We start from the raw sequence: 27,447 nt of genomic DNA on the forward strand, positions 1-27,447 counted from the left end.
ACATCCTGTACTAAAAAAATAGACAGCCATCAACATTCTGTCAAATTTCCACTGACCTTTAGACCATGGCCTCAGACACACATGCATGCACGTACACACACACACACACACACACACATTACAGTAATCCTGCTGATCAGGTACTCATTTTGACTTAACTTGGTGAGCACAGCACATTTATCATTGAATATTTAATCACTGTGATGGCTTGCGGAAAAAGGTCAGTAATCCCATCACATGTTGCCATTAGAGATAAAGAAAATTATTGGTTGGCAGCGTAATCCCACCAAGCCCACCAAGTGTAGCGTCCTGCTGCAAAATAAATTGAGAGCATGAGTCAAGTGTGTTTTATTCGCTTCATTATTTTAACTGTGATATGACATTTTTGCCTGCTTTAGCATTAGCACACAGTCTTTAAAACTCACTGTGCTAGAAGGTTTCATGTCTTTTTGATCATTTTAAAGGCCCAATGTTTCACTTATTGGAGGATCTATTGACAGAAATGCCATATAATGCAGAGGTCAAGTTAACCGCAAAAAACGCAGCTGACTTGTGAGTGAGTACAAAACAACGTTTACAAGCACGATACTGGCTAGGCATATGAACATAAACATTTGATTGCACTGTTGGGTGTTAGTTACTGTAATTGAATTACTTTACTAAAGTAAGGGATTACTCTTTTTTTGTAATTTAATTACAGTTACTTCTGATGTAATTAAACTAAATAATGTGTGTAATGTATGTGTGTGCAATATTGGAATTGATATCAAAATTCTAAGTCTAACTTTCAAATAAATTCTTTAATGTATAATTCTCTCATTTGTAATACATTGGTCAGTTAATAAAACTTTTATGTAGTTTTATATTATTTATTTGAATAAATTAAAAGAGCCGTTCCATGTCTTTCCTTGAATCACTTAACTAATCAATGTTGATGAAGGATTTAGAAAGTAGTTAAGTCATTAATTACTTTTTGCTTTAAGTAATTTGTACAGTAATCTAATTACATGACTGAATATGTAATTAGCAACTAGTAATTCGTTACTTTCTCAGAGTAACTTGCCCAACACTGTTTGATTGTCTGACAACAGAAACATTCATTATATAAGTTAATATTAACAACAAAGGCTTTATTGGGGATTCAGTGGTATTAAACTACAGCAAGCTCCGAGATCAACTACAGCGTGATGATGTCACGAACATGCTAATTACCATGTGACGCCACCACCATAGTGATGGGTAATAATAGATTATGATGGATTTTTTACGAGCCTATCCGTCAAAAAAAGGTCTAAATTAACCTCTGATATACTATACATAAAGACCTTACATAATGAAGAGTTATTTTTAATCGCATTTGAATGAGCTATTTCTATCTATATTTCAAAAGCTCTCGATTCGATTCACGATTCGGTTCACTGCATGCATACAGATAAAAGGGACATTCTTCCAGAAACTTACATTTCCAGTGACAGGGTCTGACACCTCAAACTCATATTTTCATAGCTCAGACTCATAGTTATTGAATTGTATAATACATTTATTTATTGTCAAATAAATAAATAAAATACAATTCAATGACAAAACTCAGCCTTCAGCTTCACCTAAGTCAAATGATGTCATTTCCATACAGAGGCGTATAGCACACATGTTATGTTGAGTTGTATGTAAACGTGACAGGACTGACCAATAGCATGTTTTGTAAAGACATTTGTAAAATAGTATTTATTTGTAGAATTGATGTAGAATTTCATGTTTTTAATCAATTGGTTTGAATGATAACAACTTAAACTTGCTATTGGTTGGGTTTTTTTTCTAAAAAGAAGTTTGCAAATAGACTCTGAAAGCTGTAGAACCAATTTGGCTGAGGACAAGGACAGGATTTGTGATTTTCAAAAGTGTTTTATTGAAGAAATAAATATCTAATGAATCTAAAGAGTTACATTTTCATTTTTAGAGCAACTCACATCAGTCTGTTTTAGACATTTTTGGGATGAAATACTGTACTTTTTGGATGAAATATTCACTGTTACAGTTTTGTAAATACATTATCTCTTTTGGCAAATAAGCTAAACCGTGACAACATCTTAATCCTGTGTCAGTCACCGTAGTGTTTCTAAAAGTAGGGTTGGAGCGAGCATTTGGTTGCACTTCCCAACCTCACCGCTAGATGCCGCTAAATTTATACAATGGATCTTTAACGTCATATTTTTTACTTTCTGTTACTATCTCAGATCAATTTCACTATACCGTTTTTGGTCACGTTTCACTATCCTCTCCTTATTTGTGAAGCCACGTGTTTTTACAGTAAATGGAGCGCCTGAGCAAATCGATATGGAAAGAACATTAGAGAGAGAGGCTGAACGTGTGGTAACAGGCTTCGCTTCTTCACACTCATGATGAGTTGACTGGACTCATCGTGAAACCCAAATGTGTGACCATCTGTGCTTCTGCTGCTATACTATCGTCTTTCTATCAGGGCCTGTATGGACTCCATTAATGACGGCACATATATTGTTCAAAACTGCTTCACATGTAACCCTATTGATTTAAAATGTTTAGCTTAATTTAATATAAAAAAACTCTGTGCTAAAAATATCAAATCTGGATGGATTTATGCAGATTATGTGTTAGTCTGCACTGATTTAGGCTTGTTTTTGTTTTGATAATGGATGAGGCAGCATTTACCCACCAGCTCTAAAGTGAGAGAACATAATGTTTATGGGTAAAGAACGGTCAAGGTCTTGTTCTTGAATGCTCAAAAGCACCTGTGATGTACATTATGCAGAAATAGCTGACTTTCTGTTATTGCGTTCATGTTTGTTTGTTTCCAACGAAAGAAATAAGTGGGACAACATGTAGGCTACATTTCTCACTTCACTTTAATAATGTTTTAAAACGCGATGGTCCGGTCATTTTTTGTGATACAGCTGTATCCTTCTGGCTATTTCTAATAGGAGCACTTACCATCTCGTTCAATGAAGAGAGAAAATTGAATGTTGCCTGGCAACCACAAAGAGCCCATTCACTGCACTTTACTTAAAAAGTTGGTGTTGATGTAATCAGCAAAGCCAAAAGCACTTATTTCAAAAGTGCTTTACGTGAAACAGCAGATTAGCTTTTCCGTTTAGTAGGGCTATTGAGCAATTTATTGCACTTCTTTTAATACTCATCCCACAATGATGTGTAACCGCATACTTAATGAAGAAACAGGTAAAGTTAGGCCTATTAAAACAGACTGAGAGGCCCCTCTGTTTCCTCACGTATTTGGATGTCATAGTCAGATCAGTCAGCATTCTGTTCTTTAACCATCTAAGCTTTCTGACAGGGTATTCATAAGTTTTTACCCTGTTTTATATGCAGTTTTTAGTCATTGCCTGTTTTTAGAAACGTTCCGTCTGTCCCGATCACCACACTTCCCACGTACAGGAAAGGGAACATTATGTACAACAGCATCTTTGAAGCATCCTACACTACAAAGTGCCTTTAATCTCGATTTAAGAGGAAGAAGAGGGAGAATCGAGGGGCGGAGAAAAGCACAAGAAAGGGGATGAGAAATGAGGTTTAACTTGATCTGTGGATTCAAGGCAATACTGCCCCCTACTGTCCGAATCAAGCACATGCGTCTGAAAGGTTTTGGGGCGATGTTAAAAAATATATAATTTTTATACTTTTAGTTGTGTTATAGCTGAAACTGTGCCAGTACATTCATTTTGTTCTAAACAAATAAAAAACTGTATTTACCATTTTAAGTTTGTCAATAGGGGCAAGCTGCCAAATCTTCAATTAAGTAAACAACGGCTGTTATAGAAAATCAGCATTTATTCTACCGTTTACCAGTCCTGAGGATAATGCTATTCATAGCTTAATACACTGCAATGAGAGGAAATGAAAGGAACTGACCAAAAAGGAAAAATAGCCATGTTTCATGGTAACGCACCGTATATTTCACTGGTCTCATTGCAACCTCACCATTAAACAGATCATAAAAACATGAATGTTTCAAGAAATAAAGTTTCAAACACAGTTTCAAAATGACCATTTATTTTTTCTTCTTTTCTTTTTTGTAAAAGAACTTAAATACTGCTAGATTCGCCTTTTACACAATTATATTCCATAAAACACTTTTTTTCTTTCAAATTTGTTATAAATTAAAATGATATGCATGCAATTTTGCATTTCCATCTTTATTTTCTCAACTTTCACAAAAAAAGGAAAAATGGACACATTTCTTTTATCCGGAGCTCAGATGAAGCTGCTGTGAAACTGGAGAGAGAGAGCGGGATGATGGGAAGAAATGAACGTTTGTCCGGTTTTACAGACAAGTTCCGTCTGATTGTCTCAGGCAGCAAATTCAGAGATGGATCTTCTGTTTCGTCAAATGGGCATCGACTGCCAAATTCCTCGTGTTCATTCATCCTTATTATTACATTAACAGAGAAGCATGCTCATAGACAAATGCATACAGAATGTACTCGTTTGAACTTCTTGCAGTCCTTCAGAGTTTTCCCACAAAAAAGTTTGTATTTTTTTGGAAATGCACAAACTAGCATAAATCAATAAGGCGAAGATATGCAGGCGAGGAAGTCCATGGTTTGCCAGGGCCTTGGGTCTGTACGTGTCATAAGCTGAGGACGTGCATCCTCTGCCAGTGCCTATCACATTGAAAACATAAGAACAGGTGCATACAGGTATATTCTGTAGCACTGAGATGTGGCGAGAGGTCGCTGTATTTCACCTGGACAGCAGCTGCTCCAATTGGACACAGGGTACCATTGCGAGCCATTCATACTTGTTACATTTAGTATTAACGAAAATAATATTTGATATTTTTAATAGACACCAAGCACCCTTGAGAAAAGATGGATCTGTTTAAATTACAACGTACCAAAGTGCCATCATTTTAGCAGTTAAATTAAGAAAATGAATTCTAAAAAGTTTATGTTTGCTAACTCTACTAAGGACTAGATCACAGCGACACTTTTGTTCAGCATTCCTATGTTATGCATCTCTTTAAGCTGTCTTCCTAACTAGAAAAGAATGGCGAACGAGTCAATGTTAGCCTCATGCTGAACTGCACAGATGAATGTCTTTGACGTTTGTATTGTGTAGCTGAAACCGGGTGTCCTGCTGTTTACAGCAGCCGTTAGGTGGAAATTCTACGCCCTGACATCTGGAAAACTCCAAGGTCATGGGATTCCATCTTTGTAACAAAAGAGAGCTGGCAGTAGGTTTATGTTACATTATGGAAACGTTCCGATTTGTCAGCCATCTACAGGCAAAGATCTGGAGATCAACCTGTAGTGTGTCTATTAATGACTGGGGAAGCATGCGGTCAGGTAACATGCTGCCAATAATGATATAACAAAGACTAACTGAGCTCATTGTTTTCAGAGATCCTTTATCTCTCCTTCTACTGGAAGATTCTCTGCTATTGCTAGCTTCACTGAATTTTTGCTTCTGAGGGCAAACCAATCCCTCCGTTACATTTTAAGGGTAAATGGTTGCTTGGTTCGGCTGAAGTACAACCTGCCCTTTTGCAACAGAATAGACAAACGAAAAAGTCAACAAGCATAACATTTAAAAGCATAACAACTGTCCGGATTCTGCTCCATTGCGCAAGGTCTCTTTTCCCCAGGGCGGACGCTTTTTTAAGCAGATGGAAATTCAGGCTTTGGTCAGTTGACGAAGGTTTAGAAGGGGTTAAGAATTTCTGCTCTGTAGCTCAAGAGATATTAACAAAGAAGAAAAACAATGGAAGATGTGTACAATTCAGGACAGAGGCCATCTTGGCTTGGTGGCTCTGTGGCTCAGGCGTGGAGGACAAAACGGGGCAGGATGGCTCAGAGCCGATGTCGTGAGTCCTGGCTGTAGCTGCCTGGCGAACTGCGGTTACGGTGAGGCTTGTAGGTGTCCTGGTAGGGGTCCTGGTAGCCCTGCTGCTCTTCCATGTAATGCTGGTCTCGACCGCCGCTGCCGTGCTGCGAGCCAGTGGAGGTCCTGTTTCGTCCCTTGTGCGCTCGTTCGTTGTGGTAGTTCTCGTCTGAGGTCATCAGGTTGCGCCGTTCGTTGGGGGTCGAGTGGTCCCCGGTGTGGTTTGCGTGCCGTGTTTTTTGACCCTGCTGATTCTGATGTACAAGCATCGAATAATGTCAGAGCCAGAACTCGTGCTAAGTATTATGAGCATTAACAGCTCATCATAAATGAATAGCTGAAATTAATCTGTACTTTTGTGACAAACCGAGGACTGAATCCTATACATAAAATAACCTTCCGCAATACCGAAATTGACTGAAAACAGACCAAAATGTGCAGAGTGACAAGTGCTGATAAGAAGGATAAGCTTATGTATATATGTGTGTTGACTGTGTTTGTTCACCTGCAAGCCAGAGATGGCAGATGTAGTGTATGGAGCCAGGGCAGCAGGGCCGAGGTTTCTGCCCAGCAGAGGATTGAGTGGGGTGCTGCTGGAGGTGTGGGTGGCCTTCCAGTAAGCTTCAAGATACTCAGCCAAGTGCTCACATGCATCTTCTAACTGATTCTCATCCAAGATGACATCAAACATTTCCTAATAAAGCGCACACGTATGAAACAGACGTTCATTAAATATTTTCATTCATAATAATATTGTTTAAATATGATACTTTGGTATATTATATGATTAAATATAAGGATATAAAAAAATAATTATGTGGTAAAACTATTATATATTTATAATATGATTATGTTAAAAAGGGACAGGTTAGCCAAACTAAAAATTCCAGCCTCATTTGTTACCCTGTCTGTGAAATGCCAGCGAAGGTATTTTTTTACCTACAGTTTTTTACATAAAATCCTTACGCGTAGTGTCAAGAACATTCTGTGAAAAATTATTTTGATATCTTTGATATTGGCTGAGGAAGACTTAAAACAGAATTTAAAAAAAAGTGTCAATAAAATCATAAGTGTAAATATTTTAAATGAAACTTTGAATACTATATCTCAAAAAAAGCATATAATCAATCATTTCAAGCGGAAAACACATATCTTCGTCATTTTATGGCTATTGCTTGATGCCTCTACTCTCATCATTTAATTATGAGACGTAAATCTGCACTGTAAAAAATGTACAATGTACATTTATTTTACGGACATTTACGTTAATGCTCAAATGTAATTCAACGCAGCGCAACATTTATACAGAAAATTCATTCATATTAATATAGTATATTGCACCCTATTTTTATGGATTCCTTTGCAGTGTGGATTTCACAGACAGGGTAACATTTACACATTATTTTTCAAAGACATCGATAAGATTTAATCGAGAGCGAAGAGAAAATATTGCTTAAGTTTCCTGTCTCTTATATATTTCTCCTGAGAAAACGATTCGGAACTCCAAAAGAGTGCCAGAAGAAATCCCATTAATGTCACAAACTGAGCTTAGACTTGACAAGTTTGCAATCCAAAGGATACAAAAACTGCTTAGTCAAGCATTGTTTAGGAGAAACATATGAGACTAAGCTATTCAAACAAAACATAACTGAGTCATCGAATCTCAAAAATGAAAACTCTTCAGTATTTTTCACTAGATGGGTATATTTGCATTACAGGAATGTTTATTGTGGTTGTACTGCTTCTTTAACAACTTTCCTTGTGTATGTGTGTGTGTGGGTGTTTATATGTAAGAGATGACGCACCGGAGGACACTGTGCTAGTTTATCTGCTGCTACGAGCTGTACATTAAGGTGTTTGCTCTGAGACTTTCCTCTCGACTTGATGAGCCTCTGGAGGACCTACAGTGCAGAGATGCAGACATGATTAGAAATTTCCATTGAACGTTGGAATTAAAGGCGTAGTTCGCCTAGAAACATAATGGTATATTATATATAAACAGGTTTGTTTTTTAATAAACTATCCACATTGCGATTTAAATTGTTTCTCTAAATAAAACTCGAACACAGTGAGACAAGAGTGTCTGTAAATGTTGGTACCTTTGGAGAGGACACTTTGACATGGACGATGATGGGTGCCAGTGAGGTCTTCAACAGTTGAGCCGGATGGTTGATGGTGTCTGCGTCCAGCACAACCAGCTGGAGCGAGCGGGCAAGTTCAAATATGCGCTCAATCTCGCTCTGGACCTCAGCTACACACGTACACCACACATAGGGACAGATATTAGCGATGCAAGGCAAGGTGATCTTTATAGACCTTATGGAAATCTTTCACACTAGTAATGACTCATTGTCCATTATATTGCAATGTGGCAGTTTAAAGGACCATTCCGAGTTAAATACAACGTATGCTCTACAGACACTATTTCGTATCGTGATAATTGCTGGTCCTTTATGGTATGCAGTATTGTCACATGTTATAAAAAAGGCTGAAAACCTAACCCTAAAAAACCCCCATAAATAATCAACCTAAATATTCAAATATAAAATATGTGCAATATCAAATATTGCTTGATACAGAACTTAATTGAATGTAATACAGAAAATTCCTTTAATAATAATTTGTCAGGTGTGTTTTTACTCTCTCCGTGTCTTACCAAGGCTTGATCTTGTATTTGAGCGCTCAATAATGGCTCTTTTGCTGGGATTGTTGAGCACTGATCTCTTTGCCAGCGAGATGTCTGCCGTCACACGTGTGATTGTTATCCTACGGCAATAAAAACATAAGCAGTTAGCGGCAATAAACTCTTTGATCACAACATTAAATCTTTGCTTATAACATTTGCAACAGTCTTTTAATGGCAAAAATAAGAGGTGTACAAGATCATCACATGGGATGGGTAACCCTTTACGCTACTATACTTACCTGCCATCAAACCGGTGTTTTAGGAAGTCAAAAAGAGCTTTCTGCATCATATCAGTTACCTGTACAAAAGATATTTGAGTTGAATTAACTACTGATGTTAACATTGACTTTATAGATGCAATGTATAAATAAATACAATATCATATACATAACTATGTCTTCTGAGGTGTATAAAGACCTTGCATTATGAAGCATTATGTTTTTATTACCTTAGAATGAGCTATTTCGATCTACATACACCGCGGGTCCATGTTGTTTCTACAGAAGCCTTAAAAGGACAAACTGCTCTACACAGCGCATGATCGCGAAAACGTTACGACATCTAAGTACTGTTTAAGCCACCGTAGTGCTTCGAAAGGGGGGGGGATTGGGGGGGAGTGAGCCGTTGGTTGGTAATAAAGGACGTACTGATTCAATTTTGTTTTACGAATGCTGCTACTTGCTCATGAAGTCATAAACTTACTCAATAAAACCAACCTCGTTGTGATTTGAATGGCAAGCATCTCTAAATAAATCCCCAACACTGAGTCTGCATCTAATTTGGTTTTATAAACGGCTAACCAAAGGGGCTTGTTTTCCTCATTCACGCCTCTTTTCAGTCTCTCTCTCTCCATCGTTCCTGTTCTTCTCATTTTTTTTGTCTCTTTCTAATTTCAAACCGTGCTCTACTTTCTAGCACTGACGTCTCCTGGACCCCGGAAGGTTGTTGCCGTGGTAACAGAGCGGTGGAGAGGAGGAGTATGTTTTTGTTTTCTCTGTGTGAAGAGATGGAGAGACTGGAATAGATATTATATTTTTTCTGGTATCAATAACCCAAATGCGCACACGCAGATATGCAGCCAGTCAGTAACAGAAAGCCATCTCTATGGCCTTGACGCAAGAATGTACAGGTCCGTCATCATTTTTTCATGCATTTGCTTGCAAATAGCACCCTCACACCTCCGTAAGAAGACAAGATTTCTCACTATGACAGTAATGAAATTTGTTGTTTCCAAACCTACCTCATATCCTTTTAAAGATGGACCAACCAGCACCACAGGCCTCATGGAAGGCACGACATCATAGGGGGCCACATGTTCAGTCTGCAGAAGAGATCATTGGTCAATAACTAAGATGCACTTTGCAAACGCCAATGCTTATATTTATCAAAGATCAACACCATTAGGCATTAAATTGTTAGCACAATGAGTTTCAAACAGGAATAACTGTCAGCTTGACAGCAATCTGTGTGTTTTGACTGTGAATTGTCAGAAATGCATCTTCTTGGTGAGGGTCTTCCATCCTTTGGACACACTTACCACTTTCTGTTTCTGCTTGCCTGTACAAAGAGAGGGAAAAGAAGGAAAGTCAGAATTGTCGTCGTTATGTTCGGCAAATGTGTGATGAAAGCAATTCAAGACATTCATGAATCACTGTCCCATGCTCACAAGAAGCTGCCCGTTTGATCTTTAGCCTTACGCAGGACAGTGTTGAAGTAAAATCATCCACTGACGAATTGCCTACGATTCCGTTTTTCGGGGAGATGCCTGTAATCCCACCCCGTTTCATAAAAGCCCCCCCCTACGGATCATTGGCTCACCTGATGACATCACATCCCCCAAACTGGAGGAAGAGCTTCCACTGGACTTACTATTGAAATGAGCAGACAAACAGAAACAGAAAAAGAACATTTTTAGTCTGTCCCAACGCATGACTGCTCTCTAAGGCTCTACGTTTATCACTACATGCTATAAAAAACTAGTTTCGAATTTCTAATGCAGAAAACCTGGCCAGACCCACACTGCCTCTATGTTCATATCTCTGGATGTTTTAATGGTCACCTGGGTTTGAGGGTCAGTCATCCCATATCAAACTGCAAGCGGTGTCATCTAACCCGAGTCTCATACCCAGTTTTAAAAAAATCTAATGTTAATCTCAACTAGAATACGGTTTGGGAGCATTTTCAATCAGTTTCCAATAAACTGCCTGCTAGAAAGTCAAAGTAACACGACCAGGCTCTCAACTGGTTTGATTATGGACCCAGATTTTACATTGGACTTAATACATAATGTTTTCTAAATCAAACACTGAAATGTAACATTAATTATATTTTTTTATATTTTTTTATAATTACCACATAAATATCATTGTGGTTGGCCCAGTGTTTATTCCTGTTGTAAGTGCACTGTAAAACAATGTTGGCTCAACTTAAAAAAACAAAAAACCTGGCTGCCTTTAGATTTTGAATTAATGCAACTTAAAAGTGTTAGATAACACAACGAGTTTGCATGAAATTCATTAGTTAACTTACATTTTTAAATTGAATGAACTCAACATTTTTAGGCAGCTTTTTTTTTATTAACCCAAAAATCCTTTTACAGTGGGGTTTTCTTTTACCTTGTACTCATTGTTTTTAAATATATGGCTAGCGTGGATATTATTTACATTACAAAAGAGATGCAAAGAGTTTGGGACGCTCCCTTGCCAGTTGAGCATCTCTGATCTAAAGGCATATTGTACATAAAAATGGCAGAAATTACAAGCTTTAATCTGATGTTGGTGCACACATTTTTATCAGTCTGTCAAAAAGAATTTTCATAAGAATGATACAGTAGAATTTGCAATTTTTTTTTAACAAGGTGACACTGATACACCAAAGACTAATTACCAGATACATAGTACCGCATTACAGATGGTGTTCTTTTTATATTGTTCCCCATGAAAATATTAACCATCGCACCCACTGCATCTAAGAGCAACCTAAGGAGATCGTTTTGATCACTGATGTAAATCTTTATCTAGTCCTGCTACTATATTTATAGCTACAAAATGTTGACAAAATCCGAACCGGATGCTTTTTAATAGGCAGAAATTCTTACCAAAAAGTCTGAACACATTTTTCTCTGATTTCTTTCCATTACAATATGCGAACAGGGCTCCACTATTCTATCAATGCGCTACCCATTTGTGTTGACAATGCTGTCATTTCATAGCATGAATTTCAAGCACGTTCCCTGCTTGTCAATAGTAAGAAGCCTGCAACACTATTGATCATAACTGTCAAGTAGTTGCTATTATCCAAAGCGATTTACAAATGAGATAAACAATGGAAGCAATTGGCACAAGCATAAGCGCAGTAAAACTGGTCTCATATAGCCTACCACAGTATACAAAGCCAAGTTTTTTTTTAAGTATAGAAAGAGTAGAAAAGAGATAAAAGTCAGAACTAATCGGTCAGGTGCTGACGGAAGAGATGTGTTTTCAGCCGATTCTTAAAGATGGCTACAGAATCTGCTGATCTTGCACCAGCGGGCAGATCATCGCACAGATCCAGAGAAGGTGCGTGAGAAAAATGTTTTCCCTTTTTGGGATGGCACTACACGACGGCGTTCGTTTGCAGAGCGTAGATCTGGTGGGTACATAACTCTGTATTAGCGAGTTAAGATATGGGGCTGGTGAACCAGTGGTGGTCTTGAAAGCCAAGAACAGAGCTTTGAATTTCCTGCTTGCGACTATAGTTATGATGAGCAACAACGAAAGACACAATGTGTCCTGATACAAGATGTAACAGAGAAAAAGGCAACACAGTCTAAATAATCAGACCTGATGTGAAATTGAAACGCAGTTTCGTCTACTTTAAAATAAGACAAACGGTGCCATGTTCCCACTTTACAAAGTCAGAAGATGATTCTTTGAATGGCCATCTCACCCTTATTTAATGGCGATGTTTATAGACATTATGGAAATAGAAACTTTTTTGAAACATCTATCCTGTCACATTCAAATAAATAAACAAATAAACATGCAGCGACTTAATATTTAACTTTTTACACATTTGTGCAAACGATTTAGTGTATTCAAGTTATACATGCATTTCCTGAACATCGATCACATGACTTGAACACGCCGAAACATTCTTTAAATTTAGCATTATGGTTCTGTAACAACAAGCTAAATACTGCAGTTTATTATAAGGAAAAGACAGAGCATTTGGTTCTCAGCAGATTGGGAGTGGCACCCAAAATAACTTGCTTTTTAACAATTCAAATCACAGATTGTATAGCACACTTAAATGATTAAATGCACGTGGTGCACATTTTGGGGGAAAGGAAAGGTTTCTTTGCAAGGTAAGTTAAATAGATGAACAGGGCTTTTGTTGTTATGAATATTAAGGGCCGTTAGCTCATGGAAAATCAAATGCTCCCTCAAATAGCTTGAAAGTTTCTCTTTCTGCTTACCCTTGTACACGGCTTTTCTTCTGTTCCAGCTGCACTCTGAGGTGCTCCAGCTTTAGGGGACTTGGGATAAAACCAATCTCACAGCCTTCCTTCACCAGCCTACCAATCCACCAGTCATTATTAAACTTCTGCATATGGGGCAAAGAAAAGACAAAAGGAATGAACACGGACAAACTTTAGCAAACAATGTCAGTGTTTGTGAAAGGAGTTTTAGCTCCACGGTTTCAATTTTAAAGGAGGCTTTCCCCAACGGTGACCCTGTCACTTAAGGTCCCCAGACCTCTGTACCTCTTTGATGTGCAGGAAGTCTTTTGCGTCAAATGAGATGGCGGTTCCAGGCACGGGAACATCTTCGTCCAGAGCACCACAGTAACAGACGTTTGTCTTCACGGCAAAAGCCACCGCTTTGGCCTGAAATTTGAGATTTTTAGGATGGAATTACATACAGTACATAATTACTCAAGTACTGACTACAAGTATTGTTGTGAATATTGTCAACACGTTCCATAAATGCATCTTGCAATTTGTAATTGCACATCTTAGTATTTTGAAATAAAATGTAGTATAGCTACACACAAGCGTATAATATTGCCGCATGAAGAACGTGTTGAGATACATGACATTCCATTATACTTCATTAATATTAACGACCTTTGCCCTCTCCAGCTGCTGTGCAGCCTGCTGTTCTCGCTCCTGCCGGCCCTGACTGCCCCCCTCCGGCCTCTCCTCCTCCAACGACACATCCGAGTCAGATGGCCTGCTAGTGTAGGAATCAGCTGAGCCCTGCCAACACACAGCAGATCTTATATTACATACATGCGGTACAAACAGGTAGCAACCCTTTCTCAAACTACCCAGATTATTTACGGAATATAAAACGCCATGTCTATTAAGCATCTTGGCCTACTTCAAGGAAGTCATCAGACAGATGTCTTTAAAATTGCAGGATAACGTCAAAATAAGACATTCTTAAAGAATTTTGTTTCTTAAAGGACCATTATGTAATTATCGCCGCTATAGAATGTAAAACAGTAGCTTGGTGATGCTGCGGATAAGCGTGAAATGATGAGTCTAAATCAAACAGGACTCAGAAATCATGTTCACGGATGATGTAATGAATTAAGTTTTATAAACGTTATAATATAACATAAGTTTGCGAGTGGAGTGGTTGGATAGAAACAACAATAGTAGCGTTACAAAGATGTTTTGCTATGAGGTGTGTTCGACTGCATGCAGCGATGCGCAGAACGGTCAGCGTATGACATCAAAGTACAGCGAGCGTGACTTGACAGTTCTGCTTTGCCAATGGACCTTTTTTACGTTTACGGGTTTCTAAGCAGATGAAGTCGTCATGGTTGGGACAAACTTCGATAGCGGTGAATGGGAGACAACCACAAATATATTTTTTGCATGGGGATCTCTCCATCACTGTTTTTCAGGCCTTCTTAAGTATTTAATGATAACAAAGTAGCCTATATTTATAATGATGATGTTTGACTGATGTTGCTTTTTCAAATGCACGTTATAAACTTATAGTGATTTCAGATCGGGCAGCACTTCCTACCGATCATACACACATGATCGAAACCCTCGCGATCTCATAATCGCACTAGACGTGTCGATATACGTGATATTTTGTGAAAATCGCGCAGCCCTATTTGAATGCAAATATCTTTAAGCCCCTCCTCCAGCACATTCAGCAGTTTTTAACGACTGACGATTGGCTCTTTCTGCTGGCAGGGACTTCCATTGCTAGAGTAGCTGAAAGCATCTTCATTCGCCTATTTCACAAAATGGCGACAGAGACCGGAAGTAGGGAAAAACTTTTTTCCGCCGCACTGCTGGCATAGCCATTCGTTTAGCTTGTTTTCTCACAGCCATTCATTTTATTTACCAAAAGCAAAAGTAGCATTGTCCGATTTGTTCATGGCTTACTGGGAATGTAAAAATAAGGAAAACAAACATTCCAAAACATAGTTTTTCAGCGATTGATTAATTATCAAGGTCAATGTTAGACAAATCAGCATGAAGGGAGCACTACATGCCTCACTTCTTCTAGTCCCCGCAAATGTTCTGTGGAGTGATCGGAGCTAGAGCATTGAGCGGACAAGTGTTTACCCTACTTCAAGTTTGTACACGTCACGCTGTGAAATAGGTCTATTAGAAGGTAAGGCCACCCAAAGACATCTCCACAGCTTCAAGATAGAAAAATCCAAAACAGTCTCTTGTCTTCTTTGTTAGACACCAAACCACATTTGATCAGTTTTGCATGTTCATTGGGAATAAACTCTATAATCTTGACAATGACTGATATACAATGTACAGCATTTGATCAAGCAGATGACCACTTTCAAGTGTAGCAGCTTGGTCCTTACATACAGAAGTCAAGTCTGCTGTGACTCTCACATTTGCCCATTCAGACTTCTGCAAACACATGTCTACAAAAGCCCCACCTGTACCTGTACTGCTAGACAGCGCTGTCAACCCATAGGGATACATGCTCCTTAAGCAAACAGAAAACAACACCTGTGAGCTGAAGGTGACTTCAGGTAAGCTTTATTTGTTCACGTCATATGGAACAGTGTCCTGTATTATAACATACACATTCCTTGTAAAGCTCAAATTTGATGTATTATTTATACAAATATGATGCGACATGGATATAGTAATGTGAAATATTTCTCAATAATAATATTTAACAATTTGTTACCAAAAATTGTGTAATAACAATTAGTTGGAACATTCACAACAGCGTAACCAACACAGTACATATAAAAATGGCATCTGTCACAGTTTAGCATGAATATAAAAACATTGAATTCTAGGGTACTTTATATTCTCGATTCTCCAGCTGGACAAGAAGCTGTTATGTTTACAACAGAAACTATAAACAATTGTGCCTATAGGCTTTCAACACCTTATTGTGCCTTATCAGTTACTTATTTGTCTTAAGAGTTTTCCAACGTTATCAGATTTAATCTACCAAATTTGTTTCAACACACTATTCTTTCCTAATAAAAATCTTCATTTGTGTATAAATGCTGCTTCAAAGATGCATTGGAAAGCCTGGAAAGTTTTAAGTAGTTTTTTAGTAGTTACTTAAGTTTTCTTGGCGTTCCAACAAAATCACATATCTACGCATACGTACCTTTACCTTTCCCTTCTCGGGACCATGAAACACTTCACAATACATGATCTGAAAATTTCCCCCCGCAATCTCGAAAAAGTCTTCTGAAGGTTCCATGAGAGCATCACCTGATCCCTATCAGCACTTAACGGAAAATGAAAACCCACACCTCTTATGATATTCACACGTATTCCTTCAAGAGAATAAGGATGGTCCCGCCAGCGCCTTATTAATGAGAGATACTGGCCAAAGTGAAGTGAAGTGAAGCTAGGAAGCTGTATTCTGTTAATCCAATTTGGAAACAACATTAGCTCAAGTCAGTGAAAAGAAGGATCGGGTCAATATCGCAATAGAGAGAAAGGCAGAGGGAGAGCAAAAAAAGCCTTGCAGTCGGCTAAAAAATCTCAGCACGCTGCCTGTGGCGAAACGTTCGCTCCCTGAAGACAGCCGCTCCGCACAAGCTTACTTCAGCAGGGACCCAATTGAGGCCGGTGAGTCCAATCACAAAACGCCTGATTCGGGAAACAAAAAATGCACGAGTTTGCTTATCTTTCGTCGCAGAAGTGATGATGCGGAGCAAACACTGAAAATTCTAATGAATGGCTTTCATCCTCGATTTTGACGAGATAACACTCTTTTTGCTGAGGAGTGGCTATAGTGCCTGTAGAGATTCTAACATCATACGTAATACAATGGAGAGAAATGAGACAAAATCTGAATGGGAAGGTGATTCTCGTCAAACATATTTATCTTTTATTAAGCTGAGACGTTGTACGTACACATTTGCACTGGGTTTGTAATTTCATCATAAAATGATTATATCAATGTGCAAACCACATTGGTAAACAACGTTGGACCACTGCTGGTCCAGAAGAACTTCCTGTTTCAGTTTTTTAACAGAACTGAATCAAAATGTTACACAAATATATTTATGATTGAATGATACAGCCGTGTAAATAATTAATAGACCAATCCAAATATTTATTTCAAATCATAATTTCTAGATGTATTATGGCCATTCCAGTCCACGTCCTGTTGAATTTCTCAAATCAAACCTCAGGTGTGAAACAAAGCCATCCAACAGCCATGTGAAAGATGAACAGCATGACAAGACAAAGGAAAAAAATAATAATTTTGAACAAATATAACTGTTGTGTTGCTTAAAGGTGAATATGAACTTTGATGATACCGAGCATCTTTTCAGTTTTTTTCTACAGTTTTTATTTTCGGCAAATAAATGCAACAATATTTTTATTTGAAATTTGGGAGAAATATTGTTAGTAGTTCACAGAATGAAATAAAAATGATAATTTTACCTAAACACATAACTATAAATAGCACATTTTAAAATCTGAAAAATGGTCTCTGAAATGTTCTCTTACTTTTTTCCACGGCTGTATGTAAGAGTTGTACCCCCAAACACCAGTCCAAACAATCCATATATCTCAAGCTTCTTTAGGTGCCTAAATCCAAAACTATAAATCCAAAGAATAGAAAAAGATCCGCACACTTATAAGACTGGCCAAAAAGGCATGAAAAACAAGGCCCTTTTTTAATAATATTTTGCACCAAAGTGCATAAATGTGCACTGAAGTTTTCAAAAATTTTGCAAGTGTGCAGATCTTTTCCTATTCTTTGGATTTATATGTACGATTTAAAAAACAATATTAACTGGAAGTGCTTCTGGACTAGTGTTAACCTCTTGCGAAGCGGTCTATAATCTTTTTTTGATATACGTACAATATTCTGAATGTCTTGGTAAAAATCTAATGTGTCTTCATTAACTAATAAAAAACAAGCAGATTAATGCTGAATATGTTAAACCTTTCACATGAACTTGAATCGCACAGCAACACACTGGCATCTACACACCACAGTGTGTGTATTTCAATGCTTTGGGTCGTTCAAAAATAAATATGGAAAAGGAAGGGACCATTAGTTTCTTGAATACTATTTCTGGCTATTCATATTTTATGAATCATACATGCATTCTGTATGTTTGTGTTCTGTGTGTATATATTGTGCATATGCTATATTGTGTTTATAATGTTTGTACTACTGTTCAGTTCTGAATTGATTTTTTTGTCTCTTTTCTATATTGTTTATACTTTGTCTCATGTATATTTTTTATATTATTGATTTGATTTGTTATAGTTGAACACACAGCACTCTATACTCTATACTATACTTACATGAATATGAGAACACGTGGATATAATCATTAAACCTCACACCGTTTATCCTGTCTCAAATCGATGGTCTCCATACGTACAGAACAGCAAAACATAAACACAGCTGATGAAAATTAGAGTAGGCTATATGGGTCTATTACATACACATGCAGTCCCTAATGGCTTTTCCAGACTCTTGGCTTGATCTCATTCTAAGGCATTCAAGTGGGCCACCAAAACCATGTGACTCATTCCATTCTACACATCAGCAAGAAATCGCTCTCCCTCTTTAACAATTCTATATGATAATACATTAAAAACTCGAGGAGAAAGCAGGTAGGCCCCACAGAGAGACACGTAATGTTTCTCCAGCGTAATCCTAAACAAACTCCATTGAAGAATGAATGAAAGATGTTTTTTTTTTCTTTACAGCAGCGTTACCAAACTTCGCCATATGGAATAGGAGTGAATGCTCATGGGAATTGTGTGCTATTAAGAACACCTACAGAAACACACAAAACCCTCTGATGAACATCTCCCCATAGTACACCCACGGAGATCGGTGGGCTGCATCTTAGAAAACCATGGTACACTGAGTCTCACAGGCCGTGTATGTGCAGCACAGCTGAGCCAGTGTTCGGCACACACACACTCGAGCGTGCTCACGCACACGCATATAGCCAGTGGGAAAACACTATATATAGCCGTAGTCAATTCTAATCGAGAGAAAAATAACTCACCGCCTCCGAGTCTTCAAATCCATGCAGGTACAAATTGTCATACATGGAGGTTTATTATTCCAAATAGGTCTACTTGAAGAATAGAAAAAAAGAGAGCAGAAGGTGGAGAAGATGTAGAAAAAGGGGGAGGAGGCAGCCACCACCACCACCACCACAAAAAACGAATCGATGGGGGATGACGATCCCCGTGCTCCACAGAGGAAGAATACGAATGGAGGGTGAGAGATGCCTCACGAAAGAGGATGGAGACACAGAGAGAGAGAGAGAGAGAGAGAGAGAGAGAGAGAGAGAGAGAGAGAGAGAAAGCAGGCCTGTGCAGACGGCTCAGCCTGCAGGATGGAGCGGATCCCTCGTTCAGCCTCCAATTTTCTCACATCCTTAGGCAGGGAGAAGCTTCCTAAAGGCTCACTGACGCGAACGTTTCATCATCTCCAGCACACACGCTCACACACGCATACGCGGCACGGCTCCCCGCATCAGAGAGAGAGAGAGCGAGAGAGGGAGAGAGAAAGAGAGGGAGAGAGAACCCTTCCTCAATCTCAGCCTGATGACACAGTTGACCAACTGTATGCTGATTGGCTGAGCAGCCTTCCAGTCAGAGCAGCTGCTGACGTGTGTTCTCCTTGACTGTGAGCAGTGATGAAAGAGAGAGTGAGCAAGCGAGCGAGCGAGAGTGAGAGAGGGAGGCTCTCTCTGCTTTTTCTTTCATTCGCCCATTCTGTTATTTCATTTGAATGTAATGTTTTTCTCAGATTTCTTTATTTGTTAATGATCTTTTTTATGTTTATTACATTAATGAATTAACAATTTATATTAATATCGGGCAAATTTTTCTTCTCTGTTATTATCAAAATAAAAAACAAGGAAGGGTTGTAGAACACGCTTGCTACATATATTTTGCCTGGCTATTGTATGTAGGTAGTGATTCGCACAAAAATGATCAGCTTTTGCAATCGAAAACCTACTGATTCTGGATTTCCTCTCTTCCACAATCGGACAATGTCTTTACCTGTCTCAGGATAAAACTGGTAGAGGTGGTACTGCCATCAGACCTTTTCAGTCGACTGCGCCGTGAGTATGTTCCCCTGTTCACCTGTAGAGGGGGCAATGACGAAAACATGAATGAATTGTTAAGACATGGTTCCTCTAAAAATAGTTGTGTTAAAAACAACACAATCTTACTTTTTTTTCTTAAGGCCTACCTTGTTTATTGATGCAAATCTAATGCACAGCTAAACAAGACATACACTGAGCGTGAATGACAAAGAAAACAACATTTATATGCGGCGCTGAGCAGAATATCTTCCTCAGGTGACGGTCAAGTAATAAACAGGGAAACGAGCACTATGGCTCCGTCTTTGTTGCAGTATATTTGTCTAGGATCTTAACAGTCGGCATGGAGGTCTCAAGCCTGTTTACTTTATTAATTATCAAAATTATAAATAATAAAGCCAGATATTCTTGTCAGATCTGGGCTTTGTAACCGGGAGTTAGAGAAGAGCTGCGCGTTTACTCCGCTGTCGTCTTGTTAACCGTCTGCATGAGTAAAAAAGACCTATATGCTTGTTTTTCTTATTAAGAACATGTAAAAACATAAACAACATAACCATATATATACACATACAGTATATATATCACAGACTTCAAATATGAAATTATTTGAATATGCCCATCCCTATAGAAACTAAACGTCTCGTTCCCTCAATCGAAACGGAGAAGTCAATGGTGCCCAAGATCTGGTTGGTTACAAACATTCTCTCATATATCTTTCTTTGTGTTCATCAGAACAACAACATTTATACAGGTTTAGAATAATTTGTGCGTGAGTAAATGATGATACAATGTGTTGGTTTTGAGTGTCAGCCATTGATAAGTACATTTTTAGAGACAAAAACAAAATGAATAGACCAAAAACAAAACAAAGTGTTAATATGTATTGAATAAGATGTATATGGGGGAAAATGGAATAAATAAAATATGCAAACTGACTCTATACAGAATATTACATAAACATGGATGTTGGCAAAAACGTTTCTGCTGGGATGTGAGGCGAAAGCAGAAAATATTTGAAGATTACAGTGCATCACCAACTAAGTTACTGACTATTATTTAAAAAAATAAGTTACCTTAAAACTTTGAGTTAGAATTAACTTAAAATATGAGTTAACTCAAAGAATATCTTGTTAAGTTGATTTAACTTACATTTTTTAAGGCAACCATTTATAAGTTGAACCAACAACAACGGTTTTACGGTTTTACCGTATACTGTTATTTAGTCATTGAAGCCACTTTTAATAACCAAATAAATGTTGATTTTCTGTGCAATTTATTACATATAGGGGAGAAGGGAATGATAGTAACACTTTTTGTTTGAGTGTCAGCAGTGCTTGTTCAATGTATCTCTCAAACTTTGATACATTGTAGCCACAAATAAAACTCACTTAAACGTGTATTACATAATCACAGATGATGTGAGTTAATGTCAAATACAAAGAGTTTCGTTTTTACAACCTACTTTTGTAACACTAGCTGTGGATAGATGTCATTTGGTGAAATAATATCCACACTATCCAATTTATTGAAATCGTTTTTAACTTCAACCAAAGCCCTTTTAAAAAGAAACCCTGCAACTATTAGGCAAAAAAAAGTTACGGCTAATGTTAACTCCCTGGCTTCAACGGAATGCAGGAAAGGACACCGGGAGCTAGTTTGGATGCAACATTTCAGTGTCCATAACAAACACAATTGACCTCAGTGCTTGATTTGAGCCGGATTCTACCGGATCCTGTTCCGGAAAATGTCAGACTTTCGTGCCTGGTTGCGTTCCGGCATTTGTTTTAAATAATCCGGCATTAATGTGTGCATGGTGAAGTGACTGTGTGAGTGAGTGAGACAGTGAATGTATTTGCAGATGTATGTAGAGGTCTTCCCGTGGGCTCACCACGTGCGGGAGGGACCATAGGGGGTCGGTGCGTAGTGGATCGGGCGGCAGTCGGAGGAGAGTGCGTGAGGTTGAGAGGTTCCGACTAGAGATAGTCGGGATCACCTCTACGCATGGCTTGGGCTCTGGAACCACACTCCTCGAGAGAGGATGGACACTTCATCACTCTGGAGTTGCCCATGGGGAGAGGCGGCGGGCTGGTGTGGGTCTGCTTATAGCCCCCCAGCTCTCCCGCCATGTGTTGGAATTTACCCCGGTGAACGAGAGGGTCGTTTCCCTGCGCCTACGGGTCGGGGTTAGGTCTCTCAATGTTGTTTGTGCCTACGGGCCGAACAGCAGTGCAGAGTACCCGACCTTCTTGGAGTCTCTGGGAGGGGTGCTGGAAAGTACTCCGACTGGGGACTCCGTCGTCCTACTGGGGGACTTCAACTCCCATGTCGGCAACGACAGTGACACCTGGAGGGGCGTGATTGGGAGGAACGGCCCCCCTGATCTGAACCTGAGGGGTGTTCAGTTATTGGACTTCTGTGCTAGTCACAGTTTGTCTATAACGAACACCATGTTCAAGCATAAGGGTGTCCATCAGTGCACTTGGCACCAGGACACCCTAGGCCGCAGGTCGATGATCGACTTTGTGGTCATTTCATCTGACCTGCGAGCATATGTTTTGGACACTCGGGTTAAGAGAGTGGCGGAGCTGTCAACTGATCACCACCTGGTGGTGAGTTGGATCCGATGGCAGGAGAGGAAGCTGGACAGACTCGGCAGACCCAAACGTACTGAAAGGGTCTGCTGGGAACGCCTGGCCGAGTCTCATGTCAGAGAGATCTTTAACTCCCACCTCCGGCAGAGCTTCAACCAGATCCCGAGGGAGGCTGGAGACATTGAGTCCGAGTGGACCATGTTCTACGCCTCCATTGTCGAAGCGGCCACTCGGAGCTGTGGCCGCAAGGTCTCCGGTGCCTGTCGAGGCGGGAATCCCCGAACCCGGTGGTGGACACCGGAAGTAAGGGAAACCGTCAAGCTGAAGAAGGAGTCTTCTCGGGCCTGGTTGGCTTGTGGGACTCCTGAGGCAGCTGACAGGTACCGGCAGGCTAAGCGGACTGCTGCCCGGGTGGTTGTGGAGGCAAAAACTCGGGCCTGGGAGGAGTTTGGTGAGGCCATGGAGAAGGACTATCGACTGGCCTTGAAGAGATTCTGGCAAACCGTCTGGCGCCTCAGGAGAGGGAAACAGTGCCCTACCAACGCTGTTTACAGTGGAGGTGGGAGGCTGTTGACCTCAACTGGGGATGTCGTCGGACGGTGGAAGGAGTACTTCGAGGATCTCCTCAATCCCACCGTTAGGTCCTCCATTGAGGAAGCAGAGGCTGAGGGCTCAGAGGTGGACTCGTCCATCACCCAAGCCGAAGTCTCTGAGGTAGTCAAGAAACTCCTCAGTGGCAAGGCAAGGCATCTTTTTTTTCAGCATGCACTGGAACGGTTTACAGCAGAGTGTGAAGCGGCTGGAATGAAAATCAGTACCTCCAAATCCGAGGCCATGGTCCTCAGTCGGAAAAGGGTGGCTTGCCCACTTCAGGTTGGTGGAGAGTTCCTTCCTCAAGTGGAGGAGTTTAATCTCAGGGGGTCTTGTTCACGAGTGAGGGAAGGATATAACGGGAGATTGACAGACAGATCGGTGCAGCTTCTGCAGTAATGCCGTCGATGTACCGGTCCGCCGTGGTGAAGAAAGAGCTGAGCCGCAAGGCAAAGCTCTCAATTTACCGGTCAATCTACGTTCCTACTCTCACCTATGGTCATGAGCTTTGGGTCATGACCGAAAGGACAAACAGGCGGCTGAAATGGGCTTCCTCCGCAGGGTGGCTGGGCGATCCCTTAGAGATAGGGTGAGAAGCTCGGTCACCCGGGAGGAGCTCGGAGTAGAGCCGCTGCTCCTCCACATCGAGAGGGGTCAGCTGAGGTGGCTTGGGCATCTGTTACGGATGCCTACTGGACGCCTTCCCCGGAAGGTGTTCCGGGCCCGTCCGACCGGGAGGAGACCCCGGGGAAGACCTAGGACACGCTGGTGGGACTATGTCTCCCGGCTGGCCTGGGAACGCCTCGGTGTCCCCCCGGAAGAGCTGGAGGAAGTGTCTAGGGTGAGGGATGTCTGGGCATCTCTGCTTAGACTGCTGCCCCCGCGACCCGGCCCCGGATAAGCGGTAGAAAATGGATGGATGAATGGAAGTAGAGGTTGTTAGTTGTAATTGCCTGCTCACAGAGAGTATAAGGACAGGAATGGACAACAGGTCTCAAATGAACACAGCAAACTTTTCAAGTGCATCAATACACTTCCCACCTCCAGCGCCTCTCTTCACATAAAGACAATTTCAACCCTACTATTTCTATGCCTTGTTGGACCACCATTGTGCAAATTTAAACAAGAAACGTACGTTAGATCTTGGAGTAAACTGAATATCAGAATAGTAAACTGAATTTCAGTGGTGTTTTATAATAATCACATCAGCTTCACATGCAAAACACTTCAGAAACTTGTGAATGACGTTCTTATAGTTGCACTATAACAATTTGGTCAAGTGTATTCTGGGAAAAAATTTGTTGTATAGTCGGGGTCGGTGTCGGTTACATCGCCTTTTATTTGCTAATTTTGTTCTGGAAAATATATCAATTTACAAATTAAGCACTGCTCGACCCACACTTCTTTTGACGATTATTTCTAAAACTCTTCCCGTTTTAATGAACTGTTAAACGCCCCCCACCCCATGCGGACATGACACTTTTAGCATTTGTGTTTGAAGTTACCAGGAATGGCATTGGCTAGCATCAATTTAAACTAGAACAAATGGCTACTTTAATTGATCTATATAACATTGAATGCTAGCCAAAAAATGATGTTCTTAAAAAAAAAACTTTGTGATAAAGTCCACGATTTTGATACTTACGCGAGCTCAAAAAGGAGATGGGCATGACATTGATAACATCACCATAGGTCGTTTCTGATTGGTCAAACTGAACTGACACGTTACAACACTCCCCTGTCTGCCCTACACATTTGGCAGACAAATTCATATTCAAAGCGAATTATGGTGCATATATTCCTGTAATTATGTGTTTCACGAGAAATCGAACGCACAACCCAAGCATTGTTGGTGCCATTCTCCACCAGAATGAAGAGATCGTTATATATGAAGAGATTTCAAAGTAAAAGAGTAAAAACACTAGAGCAGGGGTCTCCAACCTTTTTGTAAGCGAGGCCTACCAAAATATCTCAAATCCTCAAGAGGGCTACTTGTTGATAACATACTTTCAAACTTTAAACATGTGATGCCTTATTTTTACGCTCACAAAACCAAATTCAGTTTTCATTTCAGATCTTTTTGCACTTGAAAATATATTAAAGCTTATAACACTTGCTAATAATAAACTTTCATGAAGATGTAGCACTTGGCTGATCGGTATAGTCACAGATTTGTCAACTGTCTTGAGCATTATTGGTGAGCCCTGTGTTTAGCGGGCACCTTACAGAGTTCATGCGAGCAACCAGGTGCCCACAGGCACCACGTTGGAGACCACTGCAATAGAGTCATTTGGCTATTAAAGGCTTCCTTTGCCTCTATCCTCATTAAAACTTAAAGCGAAGTTTAAAAAATCGAGAGAGAGAAAGTCAAGACAGCCTGAGGTTGGAGTGTGTGGAAACTGACAGGATTTAGTGCCTTCAGGGACACAGTAATTAGAGGGGGCTGATTTGTTTCTATTTCAGGGGTCTCTAGAGCTCTATACTACTGTTTGAGTTGACAGAGAGCTTGTTCCTTTCAAAGTTTGTTAAATTGGGCCACCTAAAAGTGGGTCATTGTGCTCATTTAACAGCGTTAGAGTAGTTCTCTTTATTTAGCCAGGCAGGTGAGTTTCCTTCATTTTCTGGACAAAACAAGAGGATTCCCATATACTCGAACAACAAAATGTAAATCAATATGAAGCAGTAAAGATAGCAAGTTGTTAAGGTTGCATTGGAAAAAACCGGAGGGAGACACACAAGCGTCCTACTTTAGTGTTAAATCTCCTGCCAAACAGTTTTGATGAAGAATTCTAAAAAAACACCATAGACCAAAACCGTTAGCCTTCACGGATATATTAGAGGTTATGGTACGCTTTAATAAAGTTAACACATAAATCAATGATTGTATTTTAATAAGTTAATATATTAAGTCTTAATGTTCGTTAACGTACCTGGAATATAGGCGCTTGGATGCCCTCGCCGATCTTATTCCTAATATAAATATGTCGCGACATCTCGGCCAGCACATCGGTCCAGATCGGGGGTTGCTGGCCTCCTGGTCCGGCCCAGTGGAAGTTTGGTGGGTTTCGGACTGCTTGATCCAGCTTCGGTGATGTGAGTGCGTGTTGCCCCTCTCGCGTGAAACTCCGCTCTGCCGTAGCGCATCCGACGAGGCGACAACTCGTCAGTGACAGGTGTCAGGTGCGTGCGTGCGCGCGCACGACAGCGCTGCGCGTTCTCGCGCGAACCCTGAAAGCCTCTTCGATAGCGACGAAAGCGTAGTCTTAAAATAAAACGCGAAGCTATCAAAGCACTATGAAGGTGAAGCACGAGAAGTTTTATAGGAACGTGTTTCCACTCGCCTACTCTGTCAAACATTTAAGGAGAAGAAAATAGAAAAGGAGCATCACATGGCGCCATTTCTCCACCCGGCGGCGCTATAGGCTATACTTGTTAACCATCACCTTGTTAAAAGAAGGGGTCAACTCAAGTTATTAGAAAAAGGATCATAAATATTTTCCCTGAACCAAATTATAGAAGTATCTAAACATTTCGTTTTTCAACAAGGAATAGTCAATCACTAACAAACCACACGTAAAATTAAATTTAGTCATGGTTTTATTCTCTTGTACATTTATCAGTTATATATTCAATGATGGGATCACACAAGTTGTTCAGGTTTGTGTGTTTTGTTTATTATTAGAACTGTAGTGCTTTTAACTTATTTCAGTTTATTTTTGAGGCAATATCTTTGTAAATTGTATTTTATTTTAATAAACAGAAACGTTTTTAAAGTTTTAGCCTTAGATTAGTGTGGGACAGTAATTCCTTGTTCCAAAATACATAAATAACCGATTTAAAATGAACCCCACAGATGATAAAACATGGATGTTGGGATTTTTCTGTACCAGACACGAGAGGTCAGGAATGTGGGGCGCTAACCACACCAAGGTCACTGGTTTGTTTCCTGAAGCAGGCCCGGCTCCAGAGATGAGATGAAAGGTGGGCCAAGCGATTTTCCAGGTGGGCGAAGGGGGATACATATGGTTAGAGCGTTGGGCTTGTGATCAGAAGGTTGCGGATTCAAATCTCAGTGCCAGCAGGTCATGACTGAAGTGCCCTTGAGTAAGACACCTTACCCCTGATTGCTCTGCAGTAATGTGCCACTGTAAAAAAACT

At 40.0% G+C, this 27,447-nt stretch overlaps 1 protein-coding gene across 3 annotated transcripts; it reads right to left on the bottom strand.

Annotated features, from left to right (window-relative positions):
* Positions 1-4,030: 4,030 nt before the first annotated feature.
* On the bottom strand, positions 4,031-26,506 carry cacnb4b (calcium channel, voltage-dependent, beta 4b subunit). 3 transcript variants are annotated; one of them, XM_079460211.1, is made up of 14 exons: positions 26,220-26,506; positions 20,064-20,147; positions 13,668-13,799; positions 13,305-13,427; positions 13,017-13,144; positions 10,379-10,428; positions 10,098-10,117; positions 9,801-9,881; positions 8,800-8,858; positions 8,531-8,640; positions 7,974-8,125; positions 7,680-7,775; positions 6,380-6,568; positions 4,031-6,128 (listed from the first exon to the last, which is right to left on the bottom strand). In XM_079460211.1, the coding sequence occupies exons 1-14, from the start codon at positions 26,280-26,282 to the stop codon at positions 5,844-5,846; spliced, it is 1,572 nt and encodes a 523-aa protein (XP_079316337.1). In that variant the 5' UTR covers positions 26,283-26,506; the 3' UTR covers positions 4,031-5,843. The 3 variants fall into 3 exon arrangements, with proteins under 3 accessions (XP_079316337.1, XP_079316339.1, XP_079316338.1); XM_079460213.1 differs by lacking the exon at positions 10,379-10,428 and having other exon boundaries at positions 26,220-26,495; XM_079460212.1 differs by lacking the exons at positions 20,064-20,147; positions 26,220-26,506 and adding an exon at positions 19,055-19,532.
* Between the last annotated feature and the right edge of the window lie 941 nt (positions 26,507-27,447).

Source organism: Barbatula barbatula, assembly GCF_947034865.1.
Source record: "Barbatula barbatula genome assembly, chromosome: 7".
Taxonomy (NCBI): Eukaryota; Metazoa; Chordata; class Actinopteri; order Cypriniformes; family Nemacheilidae; genus Barbatula; species Barbatula barbatula.

What these genes read in the sequence shown, in the direction of transcription:
- cacnb4b (XM_079460211.1), bottom strand. Translation starts at nt 26,282, where the DNA reads ATGTCGCGACATATTTATATTAGGAATAAGATCGGCGAGGGCATCCAA. An exon ending in TCCAAGCGCCTATATTCCAG is followed by an intron (nt 20,148 to 26,219) that starts GTACGTTAACGA and finishes CCCCCTCTACAG; the next exon opens with GTGAACAGGGGAACATACTC. An exon ending in AAATACAAGATCAAGCCTTG is followed by an intron (nt 8,126 to 8,530) that starts GTAAGACACGGA and finishes GTACGTGTGTAG; the next exon opens with CTGAGGTCCAGAGCGAGATT.